The sequence below is a fragment of the Perognathus longimembris genome, chromosome 8 (assembly GCF_023159225.1).
Source record: "Perognathus longimembris pacificus isolate PPM17 chromosome 8, ASM2315922v1, whole genome shotgun sequence".
Classification (NCBI taxonomy): domain Eukaryota; kingdom Metazoa; phylum Chordata; class Mammalia; order Rodentia; family Heteromyidae; genus Perognathus; species Perognathus longimembris.
In genome coordinates, this window is record NC_063168.1 from 53,670,863 (window position 1) to 53,697,694 (window position 26,832).

The following is a 26,832-nucleotide window of genomic DNA, read 5'->3' on the forward strand; positions in this document are numbered from 1 at the left end:
CTCTGGCCTAAGACCCTTGTTTCCTGGGGGTGGGCTGACTGAGGATCATGGTGGCAGGTGGCTGATGTAAGGCTCTGTGTAGGATGCTCTCCAAGTCCACTGCCACTGCTAGCATGGCTGGGAGTGTGTCTGACTTCTTGAGGTGAGTAGGATTTCCCAGAAGTCCCGGCCCAACAGTACTGAGCTTTGGTCTGGAACTTCATGAGGGACCAGGTGGTTCTTACCCGGAGTAGGCCTGGCTGGTGGTTGGTACAGAAACCGGCAAGTGTCAGGAACCCAAAGGTGGGGACCAGAGATGCTTTTGGTCCCCAGGCCTATGTTGTAAAGGTGGCCACGCCCATTTCTCAGCATGGAAAGGGAAGAAGGGGACTTTTTTTTTATGCGTTGTGGGACTTGAACTCAGGACCTGGGCCCTGTCCCTGAACATTTTTTGCTCAAGGATAGTGATCTACCACTTCGAGCCACAGCTTTACTTGTTGTTCTTATGTGGTTAATTGGAGATAAGAGTCTTTTGGGTCTTCCTGCCTGGCCTGGCTTTGAACTGTGATCCTCACATTTCAGCCTCCTGAGTAGCGTGAGCCACGGGCCAACGACATGGGACTTAAAAAATAATAATAATAATTGCACTAGCCTAGACTTGAACCAAAGGCCTGGCTTTGCAACCAACAAGCATCCACACCAGTGCGAGGAATTCAGTCTCTCCTATTCTCTTTTGGAGTCCAGGGGACCCAGCTCTCTATCCCCCTTCCCAAGTGGCCGCTTTGAAGAGTAAATGGGATCAAGGATCTCCATTTGGATAATGAGCCTAAGTGGAACTTATGTCCGGGAATCGGGGAGCTGGTGGTGGGGTGCTGAGCCTTGGTAGGAGCGGCCCGGCTGTGAGGGTGCAGAGCGCTCCCCGCCACCTCCCCTCCCGCGTGCTGGGGACCCCGGGCGCAGGGCGGGCGCGCTACTGCCAGGGGCAGGCGCTGTAGCCGGGAAGGCGGAGTCCGCGGGGAAACGAAACCGAGAGTGAACCGCACTTGGCGGGAACCCGGGCCTCCGGCTAGAGTAGTGGTTGGAGCGAGCGGGGCCCCGGGGGGGTCGCCCAGGACCGTCCATCGGAAGTGGGGGACCCTGCGTGGCCCGCATCGAGAGCCACCTCCGAGCTCCGCACCGCAGGTGCGGGGCCCTCCGGAATCTGGGGACCGGCTGTGGAACACGGTAGGGAGGAGGAGCTGTTTCCTCCTCAGGATCGATATTGCCTGGGTGGCCCTGCTGAGCTTCGGGAAGGTTCTAGTGAGCGGTGGACAAATCCAGGGATGATATTGATCGCTGGCAAGTTTGGACGGCGGGTTCTTGGGACTGGGATTGGAGTTAATAATCTCTGGCTAACATATCTTGCCAGAAGAGGGATGGGACTTCACCAGTTGCCGAGCTTTGTCCACCTGCACCTAGAAAGCTCCACCGCTCTTGTCCAGCCACCTGAGAGTTCCTTTAGTTCAGAACCCGAGGCTCCCCGGCCCGGACCTGCCCTGGAGCTCGGAACCCTAGAGTGGTTGAAGGCTCACGGGGAAGTGGCCCTCCCCTCCAGCCTAATCCCTGCCAGTGCTGTTCCTGAGGCACCGAATAGCTTCTCCAGCCAGTAGGTCGTGTGCCCCTTTCTTCTTAATGGAGAGCTCGGTATTTCAGCTGGGATAAGACAGAGAAGCCACATTTGGAGAGGTCGAATTGGGAGCCTTTCATTGGAGAGGCTGCCGGTGGACTCCTATCTCAAAGACCAGCAGGCCCTCAAAACCACCTAACACTATCAGAAAGCTGAGCCATGTGAGCAGGAGAGGACAAAAAGAGCAGAAAAACAATACTATCAAACCTGATCCACCCCCATGGAGAGCTGAAGTAGGGTGCCGTGGTGATGGCAAGACAGCTGGGAGACAGGAGACACCGGAGGCTTAATCGCTCTGGAGAGGGTCTGGGCCTAACTGGGGACCGGGAGCAGGGTCACAGCGAGCTTGAGAGTTCCTGACCCAAAATTGGCAGGTCCAGTAACCTACTGTCCAGGTCCCCACCCCTGTCCATCTGGTGGGAGGTGGACTTCACCTTCCTCCACCATAAAAACAAGATGGTGCCAGTTAAACCCAATTTCCTATCCACTATGTGTCCAAGATGAGGCGGGTTAGACCCAGCATCCCCACTTCATTCCCATCTCCTCCCCACACCCACACGCTTGCACAGGCCAAACCTTCACTGTTACTTTCCTTCTTCCAAGGCCAATGGAACAACCTGCCTCAAAAATAAACCCAACTCTGTTTTTCCTGTTCCCAGCATTGCTGATATTGTGCTTCCGTTTTCTCTCTGTGTCTATCAGCTTCACTGTTTTTCTCTGTCTCTTTTTCCTCTGCCTGTACTAAGGCTTGAACTCAGGGCCTTACATTTTTAAATTCAAGCTTGGAGCTCTACCACTTGAGCCATGCCTCCACTTCTGGCATTTTGCTTTTAACCTAAGAATCTCTCAGATTTGTCTGCCAGGCTGGCTGCGAACTGTGATCCTCAGATCTCAGCCTTCTCAGTACCTGGATCACAGGCATGAACCACTGGTGCCAGGCTTTGAACTTAGATCCTGCTGCTTGCCACTTTCTGAGTAGTTAGTATTATAGGAGTAAACTACTGATTCCCTGGCTAGTATAATTTTTTTAATTCAACTAAAATTCATTCATTTATTTATTTATTTGTCAGTCATGGGGATTGAACTCAATATGTTGGTGGTTTTTATAGTCACCCTACAGTGTAATAGGATGTCTGAGAGTTCTAGATTCTCCAGTGCTTACCAATACTTTTATTGTCTTATTATCCACAATCTTGGGGTGTCAATGAAATATATTTAGCTGTAGGTGTTACATAGTACATAGTTGTGGTTTTGAGCTTCATTTCTCTAGTAACTAAGATTTTTACAAATCCAAGTGTACTTATTTTTTATTCTGTTGCTTGTGCTTTTAGCTGCCATATGTATCTCAGATTCCACTGCCAAATTCAAGATCATAGAGACTTGTAGTTATATTAACCTTCTAAGTATTTTATAGTTTGGCCCTTACATTTAGACTGTATATCCTTAAAAAATGTTTTTTTTTTTGTCAGTCTTGAGGCTGGAACTCTGGTCCTAGGTGCTATCCCTGAGCTCTTCAGCTCAAGGCTACACTCTGCCACTTGAGCCACAGAGCCACTTCTGGTTTGCTGGTGGTTAATTAGAGAGAAGAGTCTCTGCTGGCTTTGAACTACAATTCTTAGATCTCAGCTTCCTGAGAAGCTAGGATTATAGGCCTGAGCCACCCGGTGCCCACTTTTTTTTGTAACTTAATCATTGCTCCAAGCTTAAGCTAGTGAGACCTGTGATCTCTTAATTTACCCACTGGGTAAATTGTCCTAAAATTTAATTCAAAGTGGCAGTTGGGGGACTTCATAGGGGAACCAATGTCTGTGCAGCAGTCTTTTCTGATCTCATAACATCATGTATTATACATATGCCACACTTTTTCTCATCACAAAACATTCTCATTCTGCTCCTGCAGCTTTCTTCTCTTCTCCAGAAAATGGACAGATTTGTACTTGACCCTCAGTGGAAGCAAGGAGCAGGATGAAGGGAAGGGCCTTTTCTTTCTCTGATTAGTTGAGTTTTGAAAGGAGATTATTTTGGAGAAGTTAACATGATAGTGCAGTCCATAAGAGAGAAAGAAAGGTTCTGAAATAAATTTTTGTCAGAATTGACGTGGGGCTTAGATGAGTCCTATAAACAAGAGACACCCCCCCCCAACACCCGCCCTGTTTTCTCCTAAACTGGATTGAGAAAATGAGATGAATGATTTCTGTCACTGTCACTCATTCAAATGTCTCTTCTAGGAAAACATGGCCAGTTTTCATTGCCCAGGTTTCTTCATTGAAGAACTTAATAAATACCGTCAGAAGCATGGAGCAGAGCTGAATTATCAGGCACTATCAGTAACAGGCCCTCCACATGCCTTGAGGCAAGTATCCATCACAAACACCAAGTTCCAGTAGCTGTAGATCAGTGGTAGAATGTGTGCTTAGCAGATGTGAGGCTGAGTTCAATGTCCAGTACACCCCACCCCATCCCCCCAAAACAGGCTATATTCCCTAAAAATGGAAACCAGGGGGATGGCACCTCTGGTACTGTTTTGAGGTCAGTGCTTTAATTCTACAGCAGAGTTGCTAATGACAGATCTGTGAGAGTTCTTTTGTTGTAAAGTAATGGCTTCAGATGATTTCAGGGAAAAAAAAAGTCTAAGCTTCTCCAAGCTTCAAGAAGATGTGTTGTCTTGGTTTGTGGGGTGACTGCTTCAATTCTATATTACATATAGGTTCAAACCCCAAAAGTGAGTTGTACAGATAATTGTTGCTGAACCCCACACCTTTTAAAATGCATGAATTACACAATGTCTTGTGTGGTTATTGTCTTTGTCATCAGGTTTACATATCGAGTTACAATCGATGGGAGAGAATTTCCACAAGCTGAAGGTAAAACAAAGCAGGAAGCAAAAAATGCTGCTGCCAAATTAGCCGTTGAGATACTTAATAAAGAAAACAAGGTTGGTAGCTGCTTTAAAAATACATATATAATAAGGAAATCCATAAATGTTTTATAATGTCTGTCTGTAATAATATGCTCTATAAAGTAAAGCCTTGCACACATTCATTTACAGAATTCCATTGCCTAGTATGGTCGTTTTTTACCTCATTGCGTAGTGCAATGCTTAAGTACCAACAGTACTCTGAAGTTGAGATGTGGAAAGATGAGAATTGAGGGGTCTCTGCCATATAATTAAGGAAAGGAGGAAGATACTAGAATGCATATAGGAAGGATGATGGGTAGCCAATGGAGAGCAAAATAAGAATAACTGATATACTTGAAGATGCGAAAAGAATAAGTAAAGATACATCTAGAGAGTATCCTAGTATCATTTTCTTAATGGAATTTGAAAAGGAAAATGAGTGGATTAATGTACTGTAAATTTGAAAATTATTGAGAGAGTACTACAAAAAATGAAGTATGTAAGATGACTGTGGTTAATGATCTCCATTCATCATTTCATAATATGTATCTATTTCAAAATATCATCTTGTCCTCTACAAATATATATAATTTCTATTGATCAACTTGAAATTTTTAACAAAAACACTTTGTCTTGTAAGGAGAGGTAGTTACATTTTTAACAAGGTAATATAATCGGAAAATGTATAATATCTATGTTATCTTTCACGTGGCTAATAATTTTATTAAAATTGTTTAGCTCATATGTGTAATCCTAGCTACTCAAGAGGCTGAGATCTGAGGACCGAGATTCAAAGCCAGACTGGGCAGGAAAGCCCATGAGACTCTTATTTCTAATTAACCACCCAAAAGCCAGAAGTGGAGCTGTGGCTCAAGTGGTAGAGTGATAGAATGATAGCCTTGAGCACAAAAAGCTCAAGGACAGCACCCAAGCCCTAGTTCAAGCCCTAGGACTAACACACACACACACACACACACGTTGCTCAATAAATTTCTTGTAAAAACAAAGAGCTAAATATGTGCTGTTCTTTAGATTAAACTAGTTTTTTTTCTTTACAGGAAGTTAGTTCTTTATCGCTAACAGTGGAAACTCCAGAAGGCTCATCCATGGGGAATTACATAGGCCTTATCAATAGAATTGCCCAGAAGGAGAATCTGACTATGCACTATGAACCATGTGTATCCATGGAGCTGGGGTCCCAAAGGTGAAAAATAGCTTGGCCTTTCATCCTTTCTAGTTGTACTTAAGTGCTTATTTCCATGTTTAGCTCTAAAAAATTTATCAGTATACATGGAAGGTTTCATTTTTATTTTAGTTGTGCCAGTACTGGGGCTTGAACTTGAGCCTGAGGACTCAAATGGTGGAGCACCAGCCTTGAGCAAAAAAGCTAAGGCCACATACCAGCCTTGAGTGAAAAAGTTAAGGCACAGAACACACAACTTGAGTTCAAGCCCCAAGACCAGTACAAAAAAATAAAATAGAATAGAATTTTGGCTAATAAATTAGTGTTCCCCTAACGCATTTGTGAACCTGTGATTTTTTTTTTAAATCATAAGCTAGATCATTGAATGGCTCCTGCCTGTAATCCTAGCTGCTTAGAAGGCTGGGATATAAGAATCACAGTTCAAAGCCAGCTGGGGTAGGAAAGCTTGTGAGACTCTTAGCTCCACTTAGCCAGCAAAAGGCCAGAAGTAGTTCTGTGGCTCATGTGGTAGAGTGCAAGCCTTGAGCCAAAAAAGCTTAGGGACAGTGCCCAGTTCTAGCCCCAGAAACCCTGATGCCCCATGCACATACAAAAATTGTACATTAGATTTACTGTGCTTTAGATATTTGAGTGAAAACTCTTATCATTTTCCCCTAGATTTTCTTACAAATGCAAAATTGGAAATGAAGAGTATGTTGGCTCAGGCAGTACCAAACAAGAAGCAAAGCAAATGTCTGCGAAGCTTGCTTACTATGAGAAAGTATTAAAAAGCTCATGGGTATGTATTGTTGTTTTTTTTTTTTTTTTGGCCAGTCCTGGGCCTTGGACTCAGGGCCTGGCTTCTTCCCGCTCAAGGCTAGCACTCTGCCGCCTGAGCCACAGCGCCCCTTCTGGCCGTTTTCCATATATGTGGTGCTGGGGAATCGAACTGAGAGCTTCTCGTGTAGGAGGCAAGCACTCTTGCCACTAGGCCATATTCCCAGCCCTGGGTATGTATTGTTAACTAATTTAATTTCTACATTTAAAAATTCCCTCTGAAGTCAACTTCAGGTTGCACTGTTTTCACAACGTCAAGACAGCCATTATGAACAATTTCTGTACTATGTCCCACCAGTGAGCTATGGCTATGAGCGTGCTTTCAAACTCCAGTTCAAACATCCATGAAAATGTATTAAGCTGGGGACAGGTGGCTCACACCTGTAATCCTAGCGACTTAGGAGGCTGAGATCTGAAGATCATGGTTCCAAATCATCCTGGACAGAAAATGCTGTGAAACTGTTTATCTTCATTTAACCAGCACAAAGCCAGAGCAGAGGTGTGGCTCACATAGTAGAGTGCCAGCCTTGAGTAAAGAAGACATTTAGTTAAAAGTGACAGATCCTGAGTTTAAGCCTCAGAACCAGCACCAAAAAACAAACAAACAAGGAATCTTGCAATTGCACATGGCTGTGGATTTGGTGGCTCTGAGAGAAATAAATGTAGCCATGACTATCCACTGATGAAGTACTGTTGAAAAGTTAGCTAGTTGCATTTAACCTAAGAAGGGTTGTTTTTGTTTTTTTTTAGAAAAATGACTCAGTGTCTCCTGGTTATTTTACTGACTCATCCGATGTCTCTTCTACAAGTACACCGTAAGTTGATATTGAATATATTCACATTGCTGTTAGAGGGCTGGAACTGGGGCATACAGAGCTTGCTTGGCATGATTCAGGCCATGGGTTAGATCCCCAACATCACACACACACACACACACACACACACACACACACACACATGCACACACATGCTCATGCACATACACATAAATAGAGATAAAAAAGGTTCTTCGTAATTGAAAGCAATTTTCATTTTAAAGAGAATTTACAGAAAGAAGTTACAGATTAAAAAATAGACCAAATTCATACACTCAAAGTTATTCTCTTTTAGTGCTTCTACATCATTGTCAACAGAAAGTGACTCCTCAGCAGATATATCTCGAAGCTGTGACAAGAGTGACGGTGTCAGTAATTCTGCATCTTCTCCTATGGTATTGTACTAGTTTCTAAGCTCCTTCTTAGTCTACATTCTTCATTTAAAAATGACTTGTATAAGGCCAGGTGCCAGTGGCTCATGTCTGAAATCCTAGCTACTCAGGAGGCTGAGAGCTGAGGATTGCAGTTCAAAGCCAAGTCCATGAGACTCTTATCTCCATTTAACTACCAGAAAGCCAGAAGTGGCACTGTGGCTCAAGTGGTAGAACATTAGCCTTGAGCTGAAGAGCTCAGGGACAGAGCCTAGGCCCAGAGTTTAAGCCCCATGACTGACAAAATAAATAAACAAATAAAAAATGACTTGCATAGCCCAGGCCCCAGTGGTTCACCCTATAATCCTACTACTCAGGAAGCTATGATCTGAGCATCATGATTTGAAGCCAGTCCAGGCAGAAAAGCCTCTGAGATTCTTATCTCCAATAACCACCAAAAAGCTGGAAGCAAAGCTGTGGTTCAAGTGGCAGAGCTCTAGCTTTGAGCAGAAAGGCTCAGGGACAGCATCCATGCCCTGAGTTCAATCCTCAGGACTGGCACACACAAGAGCAAACATGACCTGCATGGAAGGTATATTTTTGCATTTATTTTTTTCCTCCTCATCCTCCATGCCTCCCTTCCTCCTTCTCTTCTTTTTTTTCCTTCTTTCTCTCTGCTTCTCTCCCTCTTTTCCTTCCTTTCTCTCATCTTTCCCGCTTGCCTCTCTCATCTTTTCCTCTTTGGGCCTTATGAATACTCTATCACTGGCCCAGCATCCCAGCTCTCTCCCTGATAGTTTTCAATATGCCTATGATCTTTGTTTTCTCTCCCAACAACTGGATAATATTATTTACTGTGTTTTAAGTCATAACTAAATTTAAAACCAAACTTTAAAAGTCAGTAATTTGTTCTAAAAGCATTGTTTGTAAAGAACTACTATACCAAGTTATCAGCTAGGAACATAAAACAGGTTCTGCCTAGAGGGTAAGTACCAGTGGGAGTAGGGATGGCTAAAGAAACGGGTGAATGAGGATGTGTATGACAAAAGTAGCTCATTTGCATGCACGGAAATAGAAAAATGAAACCTGTTTCAGAGGAGAAGAGAGATATAAATTGGAGTAATAGAGTGAGGTTGATTGAGCTACATTTGTTTGCATGTGTGTAAATGTATAGCGAATGTATACTAATGAAAATATACCAATCAGTCATAGAAAGATAGGCAATCTAGTAGAAAAATGTACAGTGCCTGCCTAGACAATTTAGAGGTAACAGACATCACACATAGAAGATTTCTTATTTCACTAGGAGTCAAGAAAATGCAAATTAGAGCAACAATTAGATATTATTTCAAACCTATCATTCTGGCAAAATTTAAACCTTGTAACACCAAATGTTGGTTCAAGGCTTGATGAAAATGAACACATGTAAGAAAAAATTTTGTTTTCTTTGCTGATCTTTGGGCTTGAGCCAGGGCCTGGGTATTGAGATATTTTTGCTTAGGATTGCCACTTGAGTCACAGGTCTGCTTCTGGCTTTGGTGGCTAACTGGAGACAGAGTCTTAGGGACTTGCCTGCATGAGTTGACTTTGAACTGTGATCCTCAAATCTCAGCCTCCTGAGTAGCTGGGAAGACAAATGTGAGCCACTAATGCCTGGCTTATGTATGAAGCTTTTGTTCATACAGACTAAGAAATGTAACCACAGAGTCATCTAAAGAAACAATATGATTAGATGGGTACCGTAGTACACTTACAATTCACAAATCCAGAAGATGGCAGGTTCCAGGCCAACCAGGATACATAGGAATTTCCAGGCTAGCCTGTAGACCCCCACTAAAAACAAAAAAAAAGCACACACACCAAATAGTTGATTGCTTTAATGATCCTAAGTTAAATTATTTCTCATTTTATTTTGTTATAGAATGCTCTCAAAAACCATCAAAAGAAGAAAGAACGGTAAGTATCATTGTGTGTTGAACATATGACAAATGAGGAATATTGGCTTGGGGAAGGGATCCTCAAGATATACTGGATATTGTGTTGTGAGTGTGGAGAAAGGGTGGGAAGGGCAAATGGTAGTCCAGCAATGAATGCATTATGGTGAAAAAGGGAATCAGGATAGTGATGAAAAATCCTTACAGGAAAGAGAAGAACCATCATTTTATAAAGAAGAAAATCAACACTTGCTATGTATTATTCTAATAGTTAACACAAAATATAAAGAACTCAGTGCAGGACATAAATCCTGCTCTATACAAGTTATATTTGATTTCAGTTTAATTTGAATTTTCCATTCTTGTCTTTCTTTTAGACATTTGGCACCTACATTTAGCTCTCCTGTTTTAAAAGGAAACAAGTATACAATAAACAACAGGTAAGAGGGAACTGTAGACTAGATATACTTGCTCATGCAACAGCTTCTTATTAAGGAGATGTTGTAAAGTTAAACAGTTTAATAGCTATTGCACAATGAGACTCATGAAGAATTGCCACTTCTTGGAGAAGTAAGGCTTAGATGAATCCACATAGAAGATGGTAAATACAGGTCTGTGGTTCTTAACGTGAGTTTCTAGACATATATTCATGTTTTTGATTGAAAGCGAGTGTCTATAAGCTGGTGAGTAGAAAAAAGGAGTTCAGGAAAAAAAATAATGCTACTCAGGAGGCTGAGATCTAAAGACTGCAGTTTGAAGCCAACCCAGGTAGAAAAGTCCATGAGACCCTTATCTCCAATTAACCAGCAAAAGGCCAGAACTGGGAGCATAGCTCAAGTCATAGAGCCCCAGCTGTCATTGAATAGAAAAGCATGTGGCCGTGAGTTCTATACCAATACAATGTGTACACACACACATACACACACACTCACACACACACAGCTTCTGCTTAACTTCCAGGTCTATAGAAATTTCACTTGAAATAAGGCTCCTATAAATGACATGTTTGGGCTTAAAAATAACACCGAAAATTCAGGAGACCTATTTGCAATAGCAAGGCATTAATTTTTTTAAAAAAAATATTTATTAGGCACCATTTTACTTTATTTTTAACTTTTGTTTCATGTCATGATACTTCATTTATGAGATGACACATCTAACAATGGTGGGCACTGCATTTGTAGTAGGTACAGATGGAACCCATTCTCTCATGGGGTCTTCAGGGTGCTGGTTCCAAGCAGCAGACATGGTGTGACAGATAAAGGATTATTCACACAATAATAGTCATAGATATGAATATATTTCTACTACCATGAGAATGAGGAATTGAATTTAACAGATTTTCATTAAATTTGAGAATCTCTGTCCTTCATTTTTTATGGGTCAGAGACTACATGTCTGTGTGGAGCTCTTTTGGTTACAGATTGAAGGGCACATCCCAAATGACAGGTGACAGCACGTCAGGAAGTAGTGAGATAAGTACACACAGGCACTCCTGTCTTTTGACAGACCAGAGTGGGACGTCAAATACTCAGAATCTTATGTCTTTATTCAGACACAATTGAACTCAAACACACAAACCAACAGTTTTCCGTGGGCATCAGACTGTCTCTCCACGCACCATCCACTCATACACTTGGTCATAGCTCCCACGGACTCTAGTGTCTCCACATCAGGGACGGCTGACATTTACTAATTACATTTTAAAAGTGTATAACTACAAAATATGGTCACAGCACTAAAGGAAAGACAATCACTGGATAAGAAAAGGACTCCAGTTTAGTGTGGAGACCGAGGCATGGCTTCTCGGAAGGATTCTGAAAGAATGTGTTGGCTCCAAGAGCTGGGTGAATGGAAGAGCAAGTGAGAACGTGAAGGCAGAAGAAGCAGTAGTGTGTGCTAGGTGCTGGTGGCTCATGCCTGTAATCCAGGAGGCTGAGATTTGAGGGTTGCAGTTCAAAGCCAACCCAGGCAGGGAAGTGTGTGAGACCCTTATCTCCAATTAATCACCAGAAAACCAAAAGTAGTGCTGTGGCTTAAAGTGGTAGACCACTAGCCTTGAGCACAAAAGTTCAGGGACAACACCAGGCCCTGAGTTCAAGTCCCACGACTGACGAAAAACAAAAACAAAAAGGAGGAAGCAGTATATGTGTGAGGCCATGTGCTTGGAGTCAGAAAACAAGTTCAAGACCATGGGACAAAGCTGCAGAGGGAGATGTTAAGGGACATGTTACATGTCCTTTACAGACTTAATGGATTTTGTTGAATGAAAAGGTGAGCTATTGCAAGTCTAGACAAGGGAGACCCACGATTGGACTACATGAAGTGGAACAAAAATGAGGGAGGGGAGATATACAGGCAGGGTCCAGTGATACGTGTTTGGAAGAAGAATTGATGGGACTTAATGTTCAAATGTGCAGGAAAAGGAGAAAGATGGCAGTTCTAAGGCAAAGCAGGCTCAGAGCATATGTTTGTTTTTCTCTTAACACCTCAGTGGCAGCTGTGGATACCACAGTGTGATGTTTTCTATTTGTGAAGGGATTTTTTTTTTTTGTATCATGGCGTCTTACAACTAGGAGTTAATTGTGCTCTCCCTGGCCCCAGTAGCCACCTATCGTGTTGGATCCCCATGGAAGGAGGAGGACCACTCCTGGTGACTTAAAAGTGTCTGTGGCAGTGGACTCTGAATAATCAGAGGGGGTTGGGAATAGTTATTATTTAAACCTTGTCACAGGAAAAAGAGGTGAGGACCAGCATGGCTTTCAAAATAATATTGGTATTTATCTCAAGGTTCATCGAGAGCTATGAAGAAATAGAACAAATTGGTGAAGGAGGATTTGGCCGAGTTTTCAAAGCAAAGCACAAAATTGATGGAAAGACTTACGTTATTAAATGTGTTAAGTTTAATGACTTGTAAGTAGTGAATATTTTACTTTTCTGAATGAAAAAGTGTGTTGAACTTGCGCTATACATTTTCATGTTTCTCTCTTCTTCATTGGTATAGCATATATTTCTTTTTATGTCCTCTATCCTCCTCCCCTCTTTTGCTTTCTCTCTCTTTTTGTCTTGGGGCTTGAACTTGGGACCTGGGCACTGCCCCTGGGGTTTTTGCTCAAGGCTAGCACTCTACCAGTTGAGTCACAGCACCACATCTGGCTTCTCTGATGCTTAATTGAAGAGTCTTAGAGACTTTCCTACCTGGGCTGGCTTTGAGCCATGATCTTCAGATCTCAGCCTCCTAACTACAATTATGGGTGTGAGCCACCAGCACCTGGCTTCTCCCCCCCACCCTCCTCTCTCTCTTGTTTTGTTATGTAATGTATCCAGAGGAACTTGGCTTACTATGAAATGACTTTTTTAAACTCTGGGTTTTACTTTGGTTTTAAAAAGAAATTGTGACCACCCCCCCCCCATCTAAAGCTGATGCTATTGGCTCATTTCCTTATTTTACAGTTGAGGAAACTGAGATAGTCGAGAGACGAACTGATTTAGCAAAGGTAAAAGCTAGTTAGTAATTGTGCTGTTGCAAATGTGGTAGCTTAAATGCAGCAATTTACTGTCTCCTGTTCCATTGGATGGATTTCCTCAGCTAGACACAATTCACCTGGGTGCTGCCGGCATTTGCACTCTAGAGTTATCTAAAGGCCTGACTGAACAGGCTATCCAAGAGGGCTAGCAAGACCTATGACACTGGCTGTGAGCAGCCAGTTCATCCAGGGCTGTCAAGCAGAACACCTGGTGGCCTGAACTCCTCACCACACAGAGCCTGGATATAAAGGACGATTATCTCATCTGGGCACTGGTGGCTCATGCCTATAATCTTAGGTACCCCAGAGGCTGAGATCTGATGATCAAAGTTCCAAGCCAGCTTGGGCTTTCAGGAAAGTTTATGAAACTCTTTTCTTTTCTTTCCTCCATTTTTTTTTTTTTTGTTAATAAAAAGGTGATGTACAGAGGGGTTACAGTTATATAAGTCAGGTAAATAGTACATTTGTATTTGGACAATGCTGCAGGGGTCCCTGCACCCCGGGTGCTCTCCCAACCAGCGGGAGAGGCGAGGAAGCACACCCTGCAGAGGGTGAACCCAGAATAGGTAACGAGCCGCGAGTCGCTCGCAGGCAGCCCAACCTTTCTGCTGCGGTTAAACAGTAAGTCCACTTGGGAGAAGTTCAGGACTGCTAAGTTTAGTGGTGCAGACCGGATCTTAAGTATGGACAATGGCAGGAAGAGGAGGGTGTAACATACCTAGCCAGGGGCTATGATTGGCAGTCCGAGCTGTCAGTCAAGGGCGGAAGGCCATGGGACCTCCCTAAGGGGCGGCCTAAGTATTAGCAGGACCGCCCCCAGGTTACTGCCGGCAGCCATCTTGCTGCACATGGTCTTAAGGCTGGGAGGCGTGGCCAGCTAGAGCCGCCTTTCCAGTTCCGGACCCAGAAGTCAGGCAGGGCTAACCGGGATCCCTCTTCCGGGACGTGGTGCAAACAAGCACACCCCCAGGGACTGAGGCAGGCGGGGCTCTTCAGGGCCTCACTCTCTCGGCACAACAGCCACACAACTCCACATACCTCTGGGGCACGGACAGGTGGGGCCAGTGGGTGCACCCCACATAATGCCACCCCTTCCCTTGCTCTCTCCCAGTTTTTCCCTCCTAACAGCCACCCACAAGTTGTACCATGGCTTGCTCAGTATTCACCAAACTGCAAGCACTCTGCACTTTTTCTACTCAGCAGCGCAGAGCACAGGTATGGCTGTCATCTCCATATCACGGATGTGCCACTCAAAGCAGAGGCTGAGGGATGACAGGACACAAGGACACCAGCTGGAAAGGGGGGTGGGGGGGTGGCAAAAGTGGGATCTCAGCCTAACTCTGCATGTAATTTTGAAAAACTGATTTATAGTATTAGGAGAGGAACAGAAAGGCACAATGCCTATGTGATCTGATCATTCAAAATAATATTTATTGAAATGAACTCTGGGAAATAGAAATAGAGCTTTTTTCTCTGTTTTACTGTTTTTGTTTTTGCTTCTTTTTGTTCTATCTGTTCATTTATCTGTCTTTAGGAACATAAGGGAAGGCACAGAAGTGGAGGGATAAGGGGTGGACAAATGCAGTAGTGGCGCTCACTAGACACTATGTTGAAAATAGGTTCTTAACTAGCCAGCAAAAGGTTGGACTTTGAGGTGACTACAAAGGGAATGCTTAGGACAGAGAGAGGACAGACATCAGAGGCAGGGATGACAGGTTTTTTTTTCCTGCTTTTAATTAATTCATGGGCCTAAATAGACAATGTTTTTCAGCAAATGTAACTTTTAAGCAGCTATTATGAGAACAACTGCACTTCTTCATCCTCATGTTCCTGTTCCTCTTGACTAGGAAAGCGGTGCGTGAAGTAAAAGCATTGGCACAACTTGATCACATCAATATCGTTCATTATTATTGTTGCTGGGAAGGAGATGATTATGACTTTGAGGAGCATGAGGGTAGGATTTCAAGGTAGGTAAAACAATTTCTCACCATAGGCTTCTTAGGATGGAAGGAAACTGTCATTTAAAATGTGTGGGCACTGGATGGGGCCATTAGACATCACCATTAATAATCATAATTATATTGGAGAGACCCTGTGTTCTCTCATTCTACAGGTGAAGAGATAATGAACAATTTCCCTCATGTTCCTTTCTCATCCCAACTTGTTTTTAAAAGGTTTTTAGAAAATAATCTCAACTGTGTTAAAAACAAACAAACAAACAAAGGTTCAAAGGGTAATTGAGCCAGCCATCAGGAAGAATGATATTATGTCATTTGCAGAGAAATGGATGAGCCTGGAAAAAGTTAATTGTAGTAAGTTGAATGAGCTCAGAGAGACAAAGGACACATTTTTTTTCTCTCATATGTGGAGGTTATATCTAATATATATAAATATATATATGAGCATAAACTAGGTTATATGCAGATACACACAAATGTATTGACTGAAGAGTGATATGATATGTAATAAGGAGAATTCCAATAGTGTAACTCCTTAAACAAAAAACTTACAGCCTAACAAAATGAAACTGGAACTTAAGGCGTCAGGGGAAGAGGGGCCGAGGTCAAGGAGCGGGGGTTAATGAATGGAGAACGGAAGGGTGAAAAATGCATTTATGTATGTGTGAAAATGGAATAGGAAAAGTATGGAGGGTTAGGAGAGAATTATGAAAGATGTGACATTGATCCAGATGTATTGTACTCATAAACTGACATGTTGAATTGAAATCCCTTTGTACAGCTTCTTAAAGATAACAGTAAATTTTTTTTTATTAAAAAAAAGATCACACATTTAGCTTTCCTGACTTCCTTCACATGTGACAGAGTTTAGGGTGAGTTGTTAATACAGTGTTGTGCAGAATGTTTTACCATGTATATGTTGCTATGACTGAAGTCTCCCTACTCAGCTGCCAACACTTTTTGTTCTTCTCTGAGGCCTTGATGGTTGTGATGCAGTCAAAAGGTCTCAACTACTCCACATGTAGGGAGGCAGTCAGCAGTGACAATAAATGGAAAGCTATGAATGGGACTCCCTGCTTATATGGCTCTTATTTCAGTTCAGACTCTGCAAAAGAACTAGAGACTTGGGGGACTTGCCACCTGAATTTGAGTGTCATATGGGTATTTCTTAGGGTCATTGCTATCACTGAACTCTGGATATATTGGTGACTTCTTCATTAGCCATCTCTTCTCCAGCTTCATCTCCATCTTGTTACCTTCTGGAAAATTCTGTCTTCTTTTTCAGGAATTACTGACAAGCAGCCTACAAGATTTCTTCATCTTTCTTTTTCTTTTCTTGTGCTAATACTAGGACGTGAACTCAAGGTCTCATACTCTTGTTTATGTTTGTGTGTCTGTGTGTGTCTCTGTGTTTAGTATCTGCATGCACATGTGTGCCAGTACTAGAGCTTGAACTCAGGGCCTTTTGCTTTTACTTGACTTTTTCACTCAAGGTTGGTGCTCTGTGACTTAAGCTGGTGCTGTACCTCTTGAGTCTCTGCAGAAATGGCTTTCAATCTTGATCCTGAGATCTCAGCCTCTTGTGTAGCTAGGATTTACAGGCATGAGCCACCAGCACTTGGCCTCCTGCTTGGCTTCTTCCTCATAGCTGGTGCTCTACTACATGAAGTATACTACTTTGGGCTTTCTACTGGTTAACTGATAAGAGCCTTGCAGATATGTCTGCCTAGGCTTGCTTTGAACGGTGATTCTCAGGTCTCAATCTCCTGAGTAGCTGTGATTTTAGGCATGAGCCACTGCCACCTATCAAGACTTCTTCAGCTTTCAGCAAAAATTCTTGATTATCTTTTCTTATTTTCTAGCTCCTATAGTAGAACATATAAATTAAGTATTAAAGTCTGAAGGCATGGCTCAAGGAGGGGGCAAGAGTGCTTGCCTAGAAAACAAATGCAAGGCCTTGAGTTCAAATCCCAGTACTATCTAAATAAATAAATATTGAAGCCAACTTAGTTCAGACAAAAATATGGAACATGGTTAGCAAAAGCAGTCCTCCAACTTCTATCTCATAGCAAGCTATTTGTTGGTATTTTTCTGAGATCCTCTATACAGTTGTGTTAGATTCATTTTTTTTCTTCTACTGTACTGCATGATTCTAATGCCAGGTGTCAAATTTATTTTCTCACTCCTAGGTGCTTGTTCTATGCTTTTCATCAAATAGATGCTCAGTTGACTGATGGTAAATTTAAATGTTTCCAAACTACTTCCTATAATAATGAAATGTATTTAATTACAATTAATACTCCAACTCTATTAATCTCAAGAATCTTCAGTTTATTTTGGATACTTGAGAGCTTAGGATTTATGTAAAATAGTTCATCATATTTTGATTACAGTTTTTATATCTCGTTTTGTGTTTGGAAACATGGCTTGGATTTCTAGAAACAAGGCATAACTTTAAAAAATAAACTTCTTTTTATTGCTTCCCTTACCATATTGTGAATTTTATCTCTAGATCAAAGACAAACTGCCTTTTTATTCAAATGGAATTCTGTGATAAAGGGACACTGGAGCAATGGATTAAAACCAGAAAATTGGACAAATCATACAAAGACATGGCTTTGAAACTATTTGAACAAATAGTAACAGGAGTGGATTATATACATTCCCAAGGCTTAATTCATAGAGACCTTAAGGTAAGAGGGAGATATACTTGGTTAGTTGATCAATATAACTTATTGAATTGTCTTCTCCAATTTTAGATTTGTGATTGATCAAGTCAGTATGGAAAAAAAGTTTCTGATCTTCCTGAGCTTTGAATGGGTACAGTACTTGTCCCAAATTCCATTGTTTGCAATTAATCAGAAGATACCTAGGGCTGGTCAACAAAAGTGTCAGTGACCATAAGGAAAGGCACATTCACTTCTGGTCCTTTATGCATGATCTTATATCTCAGTTACAAACAGCTTTCTGTTATTAACAGCTTTCTCAGATGGAGCATTTATGTTCTCGGTTGGCACAATAACTGATACTCAATAGGGTTTCTCTGTGGCTTCGGGAACATGATTCCCTAACCTATCAGTCGCTGTGCCTGGGGCAATGGCTCAGAGTTGTTGAGTCCACTGTCTGATATTTTCTTGGTTAGGATTCTCAGCCTTATGATTGAAAACTTATAATCCAAGACTTGGAGCATGTATCATCCCTTCGATTTTTTTCCCCTTTTTGGTATTTCAGGATTTTTCTCCTTTTTTTTTTTTTGCCAGTCCTGGGGCTTGGACTCAGGGCCTGAGCACTGTCCCTGGCTTCTTTTTGCTCAAGGCTAGCACTCTGCCACTTGAGCCACAGCGCTACTTCTGGCCATTTTCTGTATATGTGGTGCTGGGGAATTGAACCCAGGGCCTCATGTATATGAGGCAAGCACTCTTGCCACTAGGCCATATTCCCAGCCCCTATTTCAGGATTTTTATATGCAATTTTTTCACTAACTCCCTTCTAGTTAAAATGAAAGAAGAGACACAGAACAGCTTTTTGGTGTTTCCTGTGAACTCTTTTCCCCTGTGATTTCCTCTTTCATCGTGGACTGCAACTACCCCTGAGTCTTAGCTCATGTTCTCCTCAGAGATGTTCTTCTGCCTGTTTGCTCTCCACTCTTATTTAGCCTTTCCTGAGCATTTTGCATCTGTGTAGATCCTGATCATTTGTTAACCTCACCCATCTAAAACATCTGAGAACAGGAAGCACAAAGAAAATAGTTTCTAAGAAAAATTGAGAGCTATATTTGTTAATGTCTTCATTTTTTCAGACCTACATAGGATTTAGTGGCCCTTCAATAGATTGTTTCTTTGATCTGCCCTGGTGCTGTCAGTCTAGTATTTTAATATTGGAGTGTATTTTTATCTAGTTCTCTTTAACTATAGCTAAAAGTTTTTTTGGAAGTTAGAACATTATAAGGACTATATTCAAGGACAAATTTGGGAAGAAGAGAATGGTTTACCTCTGTAATTCCAACACTGGAGAGGCTGAGGCAGGAGTGTCACAACGTTGAGGCCAGTCTGGGCTACAAAACAAGACCCACGTGCAGTGGTTCCTGTTTGTAATCCTCATTACTCAGGAGGCAGAGATCAGGAGGGTTACAGTTTGAGTCCAGCCCTGTCAAGATGTTCACACAGTGTGGTGATGTGTGCCTATCATCTCAGCTATATGGGAAGGACAAATAGGAGGACAGTAATCCAAGATGGGCTGGAGAATACATTTGAAAAAGAAACCAGAACAAGGGCTGGAGTAGAGGAGGTAAGGTTGACTGTGATATACTATGTATGTCACAATGAAATGAAACCTTGCTTATACAACTAATGCATGCCAATGTAAATATAACAATGCAGGAAAGCTTTGTAGAGGGGAGAGGGCAAACAGAAACAAAAACAAGAAGCTAGAGATCACTCAAGTGGTTAAGTGCATGTCACACAAGCACAAGGTCTGGTGTTAAAACCCTACTACTAACAAATGAACAAAAACTTACTAGACTGTTTTCACTTTGGGAATTAAATAAACAAATGAGCACAGTTACTGATATATTAATTTATTTGAAATGGATGCACAGGTGTGGGATTTATTTCAGGACTTTCTCAGAATCAGTGAGTGAGTTCTATCTAGTTGGTTCCTCCTGATCATCTGCTCCCTCTTCTGATTCTTGCACTAGCTGGTTGTAAAGTGGTCTTTTCCTGTGTCTATTTGCAAAGACGGTTTCGCTCTGGCTGTGGTGGCCAAATTTTCAGCGTGTGTGTGTGTGTGTGTGTGTGTGTGTGTGTGTGTGTGTGTACTTAAGCCTTGAGCTCTCTGTTAGCTTTTTTTTACTCAAGGCCGGTGCTTTCCACTTGAGTCATAACTCCACTTCCATTGAGCCTTCTTTACACTCAATGTTTCTATCTCTTTCTGCCGCTGTGAGAGCGGATAAGAATGAATATGTGAAGCTGGGCACTAGTGGCTCATGCCTGACATCCTCGTTACTGAGGAGGCTGAGCTCTGAGGATCTTGGCTCAAGGCCAGCCTGGGCAGGAAAGCCCATGACACTCTTAACCTCCAATTAATCACAGAAAAAGCCAAGTGGCTCGAGTGGTAGAGTGCTAGCCTTGAGCAAAATAAAGCTCAGGGATAGCACCCAGCCTCAGAATTCAAGCCCTAGCACCTGTGGGGAGAAAAGAAAAGGCGTGTGCATACTTTTTTTTGTACTTTGTAGTATAGCAGTTTTGGGTGGCATCGCCAGAGAATGGTCTTTGCCTGGTAAAGTATCTCTTATAGAAAGATTCCAAGTGTTTACCACTTTTTGTTGTAATCTAAAGAACTAGACTGAAAGCTCTAGGGAGGGGCATTAGGTTTCTGGAGTGAGTATTCAGCCCAGGCTGCTGCTCTGTGGAGGGCTGACCTCATTGCTCTAAGTGTCCACCCTTGTTCCTGTGACTTGTATATACCATTTGTACCCTCAGCAATCCTGCATTGATCTATAATGAATTTAAGGAATGTGGCATCGTTGCTTTTCTCCCCCCCCCCTTTATTTTTGGTGCCAATAATGGGAATTGAACTCAGGGCCTGGGCACCATTCCATGGCTTTTTCACTCAATGTTGGTACTCAACCACTTGAGCCATAGCTCCACTTCCAGGTTTTGGTGGCTAATCAGAGATCCGAATCTCATGAACAGAATTGCAATCCTTCCTCCCACAGCTGTTCAGGTTTCTGGAGGTAGCTGAAGCCCAAGTGACCTCTGCTATCACTTGAAAGTCTTTCCTTTCTTCCTTCAGTTGACATTATAAAGACCTGTAGTATTAAATTCCCTGATCTGGGCCACCTGTGTATGAGTAAAAATGAAAGTAGCCATTGCAAAGATGATTCAAATATGTGGTAACAAGCTGTCCAATTGATACATCTAAATTTCATTTTTTCCAAAGCCATGTAATATATTTTTAGTAGCTGAACAGCACATAAAGATTGGAGACTTTGGACTTGTAACAACTCTGAAAAGTGATGTAAAACGATCAACAAAAACGGGAACAAAGCTATATATGAGTCCAGAGCAGGTAAGGTCCTCTTTCTTCCTGCTTATATACATCTTGATCTCTCATTTACTCATTTGACTTTATTTTTTGTGCCAGTACTAGGGCTTAAACTCAGGGCCTAGACACTAACCCTTACCTTTTTTTTTTTGTTGTTTTACTTTTTAAATTTAGAGAACATATCATTAGTTTCTGAAATCAAACCCACTAGATAAGACCTTACATATTTATTGTTTTGTTTTTTGACAGTCGTGGGGTTGGAACTCAGGGCGTGAGCCCTGTCCCTGGCTTCATTTTACTCAAGGCTAGCACTCTACTACTTGAGCCACAGCGCCACTTCTGGCTTTTTCTGTGTATGTGGTGCTGAGGAATCGAACCCAGGGCTTCATGCATGCTGGGCAAGCACTCTATCACTAAGCCACATTGCCTGCCCAAGACCTTACATATTTAATACAGTGCATTTATCCCTGCACCAATGGAAAAAAATTAAGTTTAACATTTCCAAACCAATATAGCTGACCCTTAGCTTTTTGGCTCAAGGCTAACTCTACCACTTGATCCATGGCTCCACTTTCAGCTTTTTATGGTTATTTGAAGATAAGAATCTCATATAATTTCCTGCCTGGTCTGGCTTTGTATTGAAATGATCAGAGCTCAGTCTCCTGAGATGCTAGGATAACAGGTGTGAGACACTAGCGAGTGCCTGCCATGTTCTTTTTTTTTTTTTTTTAAACAAATATGTATGGTGCTCCAAAGCATAGAGATGTTATTATTTATTTAATTACATTATTAAATAGGTTTTTTTTTGCCAGTCCTGGGCCTTTGGACTCAGGGCCTGAGCACTGTCCCTGGCTTCTTCCCACTCAAGGCTAGCACTCTACCACTTGAGCCACAGCGCCGCTTCTGGCCGTTTTCTGTATATGTGGTGCTGGGGAATCGAACCTAGGGCCTCGTGTATCCGAGGCAGGCACTCTTGCCACTAGGCCATATCCCCAGCCCATTAAATAGTATTTATTTAGATGTTTTTGTATGTTTATGCACATGTTACATGCATCTTATCTTTGTGGTCAAGACCAAATGTCTTTTTTTTTTTTTAGTTTTTTTTCATATTCCTCATGCTTTCCAGTCTGTCCCCAACTCTATGGATTCCAAAATCCATGGATGTTTTAATCCCTTCTATAAAGTGGTAGAGTATTTTCATATAATCAATGTATATCCTCCTGTATGCCTAAAACAGTAAAATGTTGGGGATATAATTGTTTGTATGCATGTATCTGTGTATGTATACCTTATTTCCCCTCAAGACAGTGTCTTGCCATGTAACTTAAGCTTAGCGACTTCTATGCTCATTCTTTGAACTACACACTAGGAACACTGGGATAGTAAAACCTTTAGGTCATGTCATATTCAGCCTCTACTCTTGAGTCTATCCCCTGGAACACTCAAAATGAGTCTATCTTTTACTTCACAAATGTTTAGGTACTTGAAAGCAACTGTAACCCAAGCCACTTCTGCTGTCTCTTCAAAGTCTGTCCTTCCTTCCTTCCTTCAGCTGGTATGACATGATTCTCTTGGTATTGTGATTCCCCCTTCTCAGCCTCATTAGTGCTGGAATTATATGTGTACACTACCATGCCTGGCTTTTATAATATGTTCTTTAGGAAATAGTCCTAAACATTAGGAGAAAGAGTCTGTACACATCCAATATGGATATAATTTTCTTTTCAAATCTGACCTACAGTTGGTTGAATCTGCAGGTTGAACAGATGCAGTGAGCCAATTGTATTTCAACTTATGATAGACCCCATGAATCTATGATAGATTCATTTGCATAAAATGAAAAATACATTTCCAACACAGTGAATACAGCCAAATTGTCATTCAAAAGGTGATTTGAATAATAACTTCCTATTGAATGTATGAGCATGCTGCCTTCTCAGGAAAATCTCTCCAGTCAGTCCTTCCTCCTGACTGCCCAAAGATAACCATTGCTCTGATTTCTGGTGTCATGCTTTAGGTTTCCTGTTCTCAAACTTCCATCTTAAACTTTGTATGAATGAAATCACTGAGTATGTATTTGTTTCTTCATTTAATTATCTGTTGGAGAACTTCGAGTTTTTTCTTATGTAAGCAGGAAATTCCTTTTTTTGTATGACTATACCACCATATGTTTTTCCATTCTCTTATTGATATACATTTGGATTGTTTCAAGTTATGAAGTATTATAGGAAAAATATTCTATGAACATTTACATGTGGTGTCTCATTTAACCCTGCAGTCAAACTTTGAGGTCAATATTATTAGTATCCTGTTTCAAAGTTGAGCTAATTCCAATGTTAGGAATAATTTATACAGATGATTCTGCTATTCAGTGACATAGATTTGAACCTGCTAACAAACATTTTCATGGGATGTAAGATTTATGACTCAATGACTTTATTTTTTGGCTTTAGAAGGCATAGATACTTCTATCAGGTAAGTAACAAAGGCAATTGTATTTTGGTTCCTTCAGAGTTCCTCAGATGAATATGGAAAAGAAGTGGACATTTATTCTTTGGGGCTAATTCTTGCTGAACTTCTTCACAAATGTACCACAGTTATGGAAACAGTAAAGGTAAACAATCTCAAAGAAAGAATTAGCGAGCAAAAATTATTGGCTGTTATCTTCTGAGTACCATGTAAATAGTTCCTGCAATTGTGCAAGATGTGAATATAGTCACATCTAGTCACAAGTAAAATATAAATGTTCTCTCTTATTAAGTTCTGATAACCAGTTTGTTAAAGACCAAAGACTCTGACCTTCTTTGGGAGATGTGTACATTTCATAAGATTCTGATTTGAGTCTTCCTGCAGAATTTCATTGCTTGCTTTAAGGTAAATGTTGTGCTAAATGTTACATGGAATATAAAAATTAATAAGCTTCTGGGCACTGGTGGCTCATGCTTCTAGTCCTAGTTACTAAAAAGGCTGTGATTTGAGCGCACATTTTAAAGTTAGCCTAGGCAGGGAAGTCTATGGGACACTGGGGTTCAAGCGGTAGAGCCCCAGCCCTGAGAGAATAAGCTCAGGGACAGTGCCCTGAGTGCACACACACACACACACACACACACACACACACGCACTAAAGTAAAAGACAATAAATAAAAGTAAAAGAAAACATGGGTGATGAAGTTTACTACCATAGAGGGTTTCAAAAAGGCAGAAGAATGTAAAAAAGTAATAATAATGTACCTTTAACAGTAAAAACAACAACAAACCCAAATGTTACAGGAGGCTGTAATGAGGATCTTCGGCTTGTTTTCTAGCTACAGAGCCTTTCACAAAGATCAGAAAAAAATCCTAGATTGAGGTCTCCTTAGCTGTTACTTGGTTCTGTTTTGTTTGTTTTTTTTTTTCCACAAGTAGCTTACTAATACATGTTTTATTTCAGATTTTTGAGAATGTAAGGAATGGCATTTTTTCTGTTATATTTGACAACAAAGAGGTAAGAAGCACTTGAAAAATGGTCAGAATTTCATTTATTTCAATGTTTTATCCCCTAGTATTGACTCTTACTGTGATTACAGAAAAGTCTTATGAAGAAATTACTAGCAACAAACCCCAAAGAACGACCCGACACATATGAAATATTGAAGACCTTGGATCAGTGGAAGAATTTCCAAGAGAAAAGGAAAAACCACACATATTAGGCCCCTTTGGGAAAAGATCTTGCCTCTGGTATATAATTTTCCTTTAATTCTAAAATCGGCTGTAGGCTATTGATGGGCACTTATCTTCTGTTCTCATTTTCTTTCTTTTTATTGTTGTATTTTTAACTTGTTTTTCTACTTAAAATACATTTTTAGAGTTGATTTTTCTTTTTTCTTCCTTTTCTTTTTCTTTTTTTGGTGCTGATAGTGGAGCATGAGCTCAGGGTCTCACACTTGCACTTGGTTTTTTCACTGAAAGCTGGTGCTCTACCACTTCAGTCACACCTCCATCTCAAGCTTTTTGATGATTAATTGGAGATAAGAGTCTCATGGACTTTTTGGCCCCAGGTTAGCTTCAAACTACCTCTTGAGTAGCCAGAATTACAGACTTCAGCCACCAGCACACTCTCCCTTGATTAATTTTTTTTTCTGCTTTGTAGTGCAGGCTGGACTGGAATTCTCAACCCTCCTTCCCAAGTGCTGGGATTATAGCACATTACCTAGCTTGAAGATGAGTAATAACCTAAAAATATTCTTCCTTATAACAATCAGTAGCTGTTTCTAGGCCCCCCCCAAAGGTGTTCCTTACCTTATATGTTTTACAAGCCCCTTGAACAAGTATATTGTAAAAGAGAAAGTTGAGGCAGTAAATTCATTCAAAGCAAGGATTTGTAAAAAGACAAATGATAAAATAACTTGTGAAAATGATTTCATATTATCTAGTAAAGATGAGCAGTATATTCTGATTTTTGGAAGGCTCACCACTATACCACCAACGCTATTCTGATTTTTGTACTTCAAAGTATCTTGAATGTCAGAGGCTACCGTTCTGGACATTTAATTAAAAAAAATGAGGGCTGGGAACATGGCCTAGTGGCAAGAGCGCTTGCCTCCTACACATGAAGCTCTCGGTTCGATTCCCCAGCACCACATATATGGAAAACGGCCAGAAGGGGCGCTGTGGCTCAGGTGGCAGAGTGCTAGCCTTGAGCGGGAGGAGGCCAGGGACGGTGCTTAGGCCCCGAGTCCAAGGCCCAGGACTGGCCAAAAAAAATGAGACATTACATAAAACCTAGATAGACTTTTGAAAACACCTGCAGCACAATTTAGACAAAACTAAATGATGTGAAATGTTAAAACTGTTTTGTTTTGTACCAGTCCTGGGGCTTGAACTCAGGGCTTGGGTGCTGTCCCTGAGTGTTTGTGTTGTTTTGTTTTGTTTTGTTTTGTTTTTGCTTAAGACAAGTGCTCTACCACTTCAGGAGCTTTCTGGTGGCTAACTGAAGATAAGATTCTCACAGACTTTCCTGCCTAGGTTGGCTTTGAACCTTGATCCTCAGATCTCAGCCTTCTGAGTAGCTAGGATTCCAGGCATGAGCTACCAGCACCCAATAAAACATTGTTTTTTAAGTTTCAGATTTCATATAAATGTTTTAAAGCAAATTGACATTGTTTTCCTCCTTCAGTTTTCATTATTGGGTAGTTATGGAGTCCTAAAATGCATACATAAATGAAGACTAAGTTTTTACTCATATTGAAAGCCTTTGTTTTTTATCCTTGCATGGAAAACAAGTCTAGACCCATACACGTAGACCACAACTGTGGTGCAGTCATGGGTTCCATTAAGGTTATTCTCTCATTCTTAGCATTAATTGTTCACGTCCATAGTCAGAAGATTCTGACTAAAGGCCACTGGGCATTTTAGCTATTGTATCAACTATTAATACATTTTTACTTTTTTTTTTTCTGGTCTTGGGGCTTGAACTCAGAGCCTGGGTACTATCTCTGAGCCTCTTGCTCAAGGCTAAGGCTTGAACCACAAAGCCACTTCCAGCCTTTTCTGAGTAGTTTATTGAAGATAGAGTCTCATGGACTTTCTTTACCTGAGTTGGCTTCAAACTGCAGTCATCAGATCTCAGTCTCCTGAGT

General features: G+C 41.4%; 1 protein-coding gene across 2 annotated transcripts; it reads left to right on the forward strand.

The window, feature by feature from the left end:
- The first annotated feature begins 1,025 nt into the window (after positions 1 to 1,025).
- On the forward strand, positions 1,026 to 25,051 carry Eif2ak2 (eukaryotic translation initiation factor 2 alpha kinase 2). Of its 2 annotated transcripts, none has more exons than XM_048353124.1 (16): positions 1,026 to 1,203; positions 3,874 to 3,998; positions 4,460 to 4,580; positions 5,603 to 5,748; positions 6,406 to 6,526; positions 7,315 to 7,379; positions 7,675 to 7,774; positions 9,672 to 9,706; positions 10,062 to 10,124; positions 12,475 to 12,597; positions 15,059 to 15,178; positions 17,682 to 17,862; positions 21,110 to 21,238; positions 23,727 to 23,828; positions 24,645 to 24,698; positions 24,781 to 25,051. In XM_048353124.1, the coding sequence occupies exons 2-16, from the start codon at positions 3,880 to 3,882 to the stop codon at positions 24,901 to 24,903; spliced, it is 1,602 nt and encodes a 533-aa protein (XP_048209081.1). In that variant the 5' UTR covers positions 1,026 to 1,203; positions 3,874 to 3,879; the 3' UTR covers positions 24,904 to 25,051. The 2 variants fall into 2 exon arrangements, with proteins under 2 accessions (XP_048209081.1, XP_048209082.1); XM_048353125.1 differs by lacking the exon at positions 1,026 to 1,203 and adding an exon at positions 1,288 to 1,317.
- Positions 25,052 to 26,832: the final 1,781 nt, after the last annotated feature.